At 33.1% G+C, this 8,414-nt stretch overlaps 1 protein-coding gene across 1 annotated transcript; it reads left to right on the plus strand.

The window, feature by feature from the left end:
* Nucleotides 1–5,504: 5,504 nt before the first annotated feature.
* Nucleotides 5,505–7,911, plus strand: LOC119688780 (ATP-dependent DNA helicase PIF1-like). The gene is made up of 3 exons (XM_038103446.1): nucleotides 5,505–6,452; nucleotides 7,404–7,652; nucleotides 7,771–7,911. Exons 1-3 carry the CDS (start codon nucleotides 5,505–5,507, stop codon nucleotides 7,909–7,911), a joined length of 1,338 nt encoding a protein of 445 aa, XP_037959374.1.
* Nucleotides 7,912–8,414: the final 503 nt, after the last annotated feature.

An 8,414-nucleotide genomic window follows, 5' to 3' on the forward strand; every position in this document is an offset into this window, starting at 1 on the left:
AGTTCTTTCTCAAGATCAGCAATAAACAATATGAAAAGGAGAGGACTGAGAATTTCTCCTTGGAGAACGCCTTCAGTAACAAAGATAGGATCGGAGTCTTTTTGTTGAAGTTTGATCACGAAGAAAGCCTTGTCGTAAATAGATTGGAGAATTTTAATTAGGCGCGAACTTATACCTTGCGAATGAAGTTTTTGCCAGAGCAGCATCTGGTCAATAGAATCAAATGCCCTTTTGAAATCAATAAAAAGTCCGTAAGCAGAGTTACTTTTTAGACGTAGATGTAATTGAATTGTTGTTTGAAGAGTAAAAATATTTATCAGTACATGATCTTTTTTTTCTAAACCCATTTTGCGACTCAGGAATTTTATTGTGTTGTTCCGCCCATGGCAAGAGGCGATCATGCAGAATATGGGTAAAAATTTTTAAGATAATATTGCATAGAGCAATGCCTCTATAGTTTTCGGGTGAGTTTATATCACCTTTTTTGTGTAACATAACAAGTACGGATCGTGACCAAGAAGCTGGTGTGCTTCCAGTTAAGAGAATGTTATTGAATACAGACTGTAGGATATAAATCCATTGACTAGATAAATTCTTAAAGAACTCTGCCGTAATCGTATCTTCGCCTGGAGCCTTATTGATTTTGATTTTATTTATTGCTGTTTTTATTTCAATTATTGTTATTTCCGAATCCAGCGCTTCGATAAAGTTTTCAGACAGTATATGTTCAATGGTAGGACGAGGTGGATAAATTTGTTCGTAGAAGAATTTCCAAACAGAATTTGGTATGGGGTTGTTGACAAAAGGTTTTCGATTGTACGATTTAATAAGATTCCAAAAGTCTTTCGAACTTTTTACATTAAAGAACTTATTTTTGACCTTAATTTCATATTCCGTTCTTTTTTCAGACAGCATTTTTTTGTAATTTGCTTTTAAAACAATGTATACCGTTTTGGTTTCAGGTGAAAAGCTTTGACGCTTGCACTGTTTTAGGGCATGATTTAGATTTTTCTTTGAGGCCCGTAGCTCTGAGTCAAACCATGGCTGAGAAGTATAATAAGGAGGCATAAAGGATTTTGTAATTACCATTTCTGATGCTTGAGCTGATTTTTGTATGGAGGATATGATTAGATCACTTTGTTGGTCAATGGATAAAGAACAGAAGTGATGATTCATGTTTAATGATTCAAGACAACGGTTCATGTGCATTGTAAAAATGTCAAACTTTTTTGTATCCCATTTTAATCTGGTTTGCTTACAAGAAGTTACATTTATACAGTTTATATTACTAGTGCCGATAGGTAATTCAAGTTTTAGGATTACCGGGAAATGGTCTGAGCCAGAAGCAAGCGCTTGTACTTCTAGGCTTTTTATAAATGGGATTGCAGCGACGTTGACCAAAATTAAATCAATAGTACTGTTTCCATTTTTGTTTGAAAATGTAAAACTTGCTGGGATGTCACCGTCTGTGCAACCGTTAAGCAAAATAAAGCCATTATTTTCTATAAATTCTAATATATTTTTACCACGCGTATTCAAGATTGAATCAAGAGATCTTCTTTTAGATATGAAAATAGAACTAATTTCAGATAAGAATTCTTGAGCACCCTCTTCACCCACTCTAGCGTTGAAGTCACCACCTATTATTAAAGGGATCCCTGCATATTTTTTAATTATTTCATCGATTAATGGTTGAAGCAATTCTAAAGCAATATTTATATCATAATGTGGTTTAATGTACAATGAACCTAAAATAAAATTAAAATTATTAATACAATAAAAGTTGAAAATCCACAAATTTGTTTTGCTTATTTCGCAACTTTTTGCTAAATTTTTTTTAACTAGAGATACAATACCACCACTAGCTCTACCAGTGGACTTTTCCCTTGTTGCTGAGACTGTCAGTGCATCATAGTTGCACCAAGGACTAAGGCTAGTATTGAAAGGTGTTGTTGACCAGGTTTCATAGATAGATATGATCTGCGAGTCAGCAATTTTTGGTTCGTTAAAAAGATTTGCAATACCGTGTACATTCCAAAAAGTTATTTGAAGCTTAAAAAGATTGTATGTAGATTCTGTATTCCATGATGTTGATGGAGCTTCCTCTGTAGTTGTTGTTAATGTGTTGTATTCGTTCTTTAGTTTTTTGCCATATGGTTGTTTTGATCTATCTCATTCATGATGCTTAATAAGTTAAGATTAAGGTTTTCAAGTTTGCTTCCATACATAAATTTGAGAGTAGTAGTTGCCTCTTCATTGCCACACTTTAGGATTCCATTTTTGTTCCATTTGCACCACTTGTTTCCAATGCGTATTCTATCATCTCGAACGAGTACCTTATGCGAACGATCTATCGAGAGAATTTGTTTCCTTATTAAAAGAAGAGCTTTTCTATGCCGTTGTCTGTCTTTGTTCAGGTCTTTTTCAATTCTAATCGTAGAGTTTGCAAGTTTGTGTATGTTTTGGAAAACTAGGCCAATCGATTCTTCTGACGTCATCTCTGCCAAGACGTTGATTTTATTTTCCCGCTGTGATATGACTCTAGCTTTACGGACTACAATGTTTATGCCAAGAGTTTCTTCACACAGTTTTGTGACAGCTTCCTTGGGTGGCAGCTGAACTGTTAGGCCTTTGAAAATTAGGTTTTTCTCCTTATTGGCGTCAATTAGCCGCATCAGCTCATCGTGGTCGGTTTGTTTTTCATGCTCCAATTTAATTATTTTTTCTTTTAAAGTTTTATTTTCTTCTGAAAGCTTTTCGACTATATGATTAAGGCTGATTATATTTGTGTTGACAGCCTCTAAATCGGATTTAGAAGCAATATCCCTCAATTTCTCATCTAGAATGCTCACCATTGTTTTTTGTATGTCCTGTAAAAGCTGCGTCACATCCATACTGCCAACAGATTGTAGGTCACCTTTATTAGGTGACACCTCTGAGATAGTACGTTTTGCTGCTGGGCCAGACATTGTATCATTCATTAATTTGGTGGATTTGGATGGAGGGCTTCTTTCAGTAGGCATTATATTTTTCGTGGTCAATTTCTTGGCAAGAATCTTTTTAGATTGTTAAATGGACGCGGTTTATAACGAAGATTATTAGATTTCTAAATATGTTTTTAAATATTGTTAACCAATATTTAATTTATTAAATTTAATTGTTTACTTTCCGCACTCTGTATTATGCAACCGGTCACTTCGAACGTTCAATTCAAACTCATATTTATAAAGTTTCAAACACAAAGATATATTTGCAATTAGTTCAATTACAATTTTGTAAATCCAAAATACTACAATATAATTTGTTAAAATGAAAAAATGTGATTTTAAAATTTCGTGTAAAAAAATTCAAAAAATAAGCTAAATTAAAATATTGAATTTTATTGTATTAAATATTATAAGCATTTTAATTTTAATTTCGTTATTGTTTATTGAGAATTGATATAATTATTTATTGTTCTATCAATTTTATTAATTTATGGAAAATAAAGATTAAAAACAAAATGCTTTATTTTCTCTTGTTTATATTAAAAAATGTTCCACTTCTTATTTATTTTCCATTTTTTAGATGCTTAGTGATTTAGTTTTGTTGATTGGATTATCTTGTTTTGTTGTGATATTTTAAACTTTATTGCTGTATTTTCTTTATTCACTCATCCTCTTTGATCTCAACATCACTCATCTCATTTTTATTCGCTCGTCTCACTGTTAGAAATATTCTCCGCTATTCAAAACTTGTTTTTTTAAAAAAAAAAAATTTTGTGCGCGCACTTTTGCTTTATGCAATAGTATGGAATTTATATTATAAAATGTACAAATTTACTAAGATTACACTTGTAAAATTAATTAAGAAAATTATTAACACTTAAATAATTTATAAAATTTATGAAGGTTTAATAAATTTGTTTTTTCTTTTTTTTTAAAAACAAGCACCAATGTTTACATTCCGCTCTCTGTATTTTTGCAACCGGTCGCTTCGAAAGCTCAAATCAAACTCCAAGTAATATTATTAGACCTTCCATGTTGGGAAGTGATGACGTGCCAGTTTTTTCCATACCGCAGATTTCACCATCAACTTTTCATTACAATCAGATTTACTCAATAATATAAGAGAAATAGTTACACAGGTGATAGATAGATATAGTAGCATAAACCAGACAATAATAACTGACCAAACAATAGATGACAAGTACAAAAATAATATAAGCGACATGGACAAAATTCCTGACGTTGTTCGCTCTTTGAGAGAATTTTCCGGTAACCCTGCAGAATATAGCTCATGGAAGAAAAGTGTAGAGAGAATATTAAATATTTATGACCAGTTCAAAGGTACACCCAAATTCTTCGGAATTTTGAATGTAATTAGAAATAAAATCATAGGTCAAGCTGATATAGCTTTAGAATCCTATAACACGCCTTTAGATTGGAGTGCAATTGCACGTTGTCTTACAACTCATTACGCTGACAAACGCGACTTAGGAACATTAGAGTATCAAATGTCATGTCTGATACAAGGACGACACTCTATCCAAGATTTTTATCAACGTGTTTATTCACATTTGTCATTAATTAATCTATATACATAAAAGAAAGTTGTGTTAGTTACACCACTCATTACTCAAGAACGGCTGAACCGATTTTAATTATCTTTGATTTGTTGGAACCGTCTCCGCTTCGAATAGCAGAATACATTATAAAATATTGGAAAAATCCACTAATTTTAGCAAAAATAATAAATTTGTAAGTGCTGTTTCAAACTGTTGACAGTTCGACAGTTTGAGTGATATTGATTTCTTTTTAAATTTTTTTTTCAAATATTTGAAATATTTGAAATTTCAAATATGATAAATTCAGATATAATAAATAAATATTGTTGTCAATATACCATCGAATCCACGTGACCTGTGGAACAAATATAAGGATAACATGTCAGAAGACATTTTACATAGAATTCGTGTCAGTTCAAGAAATCCCGATCTTGAGGAGAATGATGAAATGCATAATCAGGCTTTGCTCTTGATCGAAGACATATGTTACCATACCTGCGGTAGTTTGTTAGTCAGATTAGGAATGCCGGCTCCTGATCGTGGAATAAATAACGCATTTAATCGAGAATTGGAACGTGAACGTGAATATGATCGACATGAATTAGACCAATCAGTTCAAACTAATGTACCTCTATTGAATCCGCAACAGAAGGAAGTTTAACATTAATGAAAGCGATTGATGAAGAAAATGGTGGCTTTTTTTCCTGGACGCCCCCGGTGGAACTGGTAAAACATTCCTCATGTCATTAATTTTGGCCACTGTTCCGACATTGCGGTAGCAGTTGCTTCTTCTGGAATAGCGGCTACATTGTTAGAAGGATGCCGTACGGCTCATTCAGCGTTAAAATTGCCGTTAAACCTTCAAACTACCGAGCAACCGATATGTAATATTGCGAAGCATTCTGCAATGGCTAAAGTTTTAGTAGCATCTAAAATCATCATCTGGGACGAATGCACAATGGCGCACAAACGCGCATTAGAAGCACTTGACAGAATATTGAAAGATCTTCGCAATGACTCGAGATGTTTTGGAGGCGCAATGATTTTACTGTCTGGCGATTTTCGCCAAACACTCCCAGTCATTCCAAAATCGACTGCTGTCGACGAAATAAATGCTTGCCTTAAATCATCAAATCTTTGGCGCTATGTGAAGAAACTTCAGCTGGTAACAAACATGAGAGTTGCATTGGTAAACGATGCATCTGCTGAAGAGTTCTCCAAGCAATTGCTGTTAATCGGTAATGGCCGTGTAGCTGTTGAAGAATCGAGCGGATTAATTGCATTTCCTTCAAATTTTTGCAATTTCGTCTCATCAAAAGACGAACTCATCCATGAAGTATTTCCGAACATCATTGATAATCATAAAAACAAAAAATGGTTGAGTGAGCGAGCAATTTTGGCAGCTAAGAACAGAGATGTGAATGACTTAAACTTTGTAATTCAAAATCAAATCGTTGGTACTCTGCATACATTTAAATCTATTGACTGTGTAACAAACGAAGAAGAAGCTACCAACTATCCAACTGAATTTTTGAACTCCTTGGATGTGCCTGGCTTACCATCGCACAATTTACAATTAAAGATTGGTTCGGTAGTCATTATGCTTCGAAATCTAAACCAACCAAAACTATGCAATGGAACGCGTTTAGTGATAACAAAAGTGATGGCCAATGTGATTCACGCAATGATACTCAAAGGAAAATTCAAAAGTGATGAAGTTCTCATTCCGAGGATTCCAATGATCTCAATCGATATGCCCTTTGAGTTTAAACGAATTCAATTTCCTATTCGGCTTGCATTCGCTATGACTATAAATAAATCACAAGGCCAATCCTTAAGTGTTTGTGGTCTGAATCTAGAAAATGCATGGTTTTCTCATGGTCAATTGTACGTGGCATGTTCACGAGTAGGCAAACCATCTGCTTTATTTGTTCTTGCACCTGATAAAAAAAAAATATCGTATATCACAAAGGTTCTTTATTGAAGAGAATCAATCGGAGTGCAACCCATAGGTTCTTGCTGACAGACCATTAAAATAATTAATTATATATCAATATCCTAATAAACTATTGAATACAATAAATTTTTTGTATTCATTTTATTACGTTAATAAATTTCTAGAAGGGTTTTCGAATAACAAAGAAAGAAATAAAGGACAAACACAAAAATTTATTTTTAATTTTATTGAAATTTGGCTGACCATACAACGCTGTTGTATTGCCAAGTACTCTTCATCAGTGGTCTTTGGGAATAATCGAATTTTATTTAATTAGTTTATAGTCCGTATATAATTTGTTTGGATTAAATAAAACTCGATTATTCCCAAAGACCACTGATGAAGAGTACTTGGCAATACTCGAAACAGCGTTGTATGGTCAGCCAAATTTCAATAAATTAAAAATAAATTTTTGTGTTTGTCCTTTATTTCTTTCTTTGTTATTCGAAAACCCTTCTAAAAATTTAATAAAGCTTCTTTGTCTCTATACAAAGTAAGTCTAGCTTAACAGCAACACTAATACTTTATGTTAATAAATTTCTAAATTTAGTTTACCTATAATTTAATATAACATTTATTGACTGTTACGCGGTACGAAGTTCGCGGGGTCACCTAGTTATAAATAAAATAAGCTGCATGGAAATTTGTGAGGAGTCAAGGCGGATATTAACAAAAAATTATCGAGATAAAGCCCTTGATACATTTATAAGAGGACTTTCTGGCAGTCTTCCCATGTTACTGGGAGTGAGAGAACCCAAAGACTTGCCTGAAGAACTCCATCTGTGTCTGAAATTGGAGAACCAAAACTTCAGATCACACCATGCTTATAACAAGAACGGTTATATACGAAATTACTCCTAGCCACAAATACAACAAAGAAATATCCAATATAGTCACCCATTCTATCCACAATTGGCGCATATGCCACAATATCAACAACCATTTAGACCCCAAGTACATCACCCACAATATTATTTTAACCAGGGTATAAGACCACAGCAAATGTATCAGGAAAATCCATACAGTAATCACCTACCAAGACCCATAATACCAAAATCGATTTCAAAACCAGAACCTATGGATATAGATCCCAGTTTGAGAACAAATATGGTAAACTATCACAATAGACCAAATTTCAGACATGCACAAAAACGCCAAGAAAGCACAAGAAAGCACTAATCCTCCAATAAAAATACAGAAAAATTTTCACATAAACACAAATCGACAGGACATAAAATATTTTCCCTCGATTGATCATGAACTTGTTCAGTCCGACTATAATGAAAATAACACGTTCGATAATGAACAACAGGATTGCATGGTTAATTATGAAACAATGAATATTGCAGATATTCATTTTTTAGATTAAACGTCTCTTCGTTGCCTTACTTTGAGTGAAGAACGAAGAGAGGAGAAATTCTAAAAATATTAGTAGATACCGGTTCTAACAAAAACTATGTTCAGGCAAACTGGGCTAAGAAGATAATACGAAATGACAAAAACTTTTTTGCGAATTCGGTAGGAGGAAAAATAGAAATCACACACCACACATATGTAAATCTTTTCAACTGTACAGATATTAAATTAAAATTTTATATTCTCCCATCTTTAATTTCATTTAATGCCATCCTGGGTAACGACAGTCTTAAAGAACTGTCTGCGGTTATTCATACTAAACACAACTTTATGATTATTAGAAATTCCATTAAAATTCAGTTAAAGCAATTAACATCACAGGACGTCAATTTTGTTAATTTAAGAGATACACATATGAATTTATTACAAAAAAAACTAATGAAAACATTGATACATCAACATTTAGAATTGTTTTCCGAACCAAACGAAAGATTAACTTTCACCACACAAGTTGTC

Source organism: Teleopsis dalmanni, chromosome X, assembly GCF_002237135.1.
Source record: "Teleopsis dalmanni isolate 2A chromosome X, ASM223713v2, whole genome shotgun sequence".
Classification (NCBI taxonomy): domain Eukaryota; kingdom Metazoa; phylum Arthropoda; class Insecta; order Diptera; family Diopsidae; genus Teleopsis; species Teleopsis dalmanni.

Coding starts and splice junctions, on each gene's coding strand:
- LOC119688780 (XM_038103446.1), top strand. CDS start 5,505: ATGGCGCACAAACGCGCATTAGAAGCACTTGACAGAATATTGAAAGAT. Junction 6,453..7,403: donor TGTACGTGGCATGTTCACGA/GTAGGCAAACCA, acceptor AATTACTCCTAG/CCACAAATACAACAAAGAAA. Junction 7,653..7,770: donor CCAGTTTGAGAACAAATATG/GTAAACTATCAC, acceptor ACAAATCGACAG/GACATAAAATATTTTCCCTC.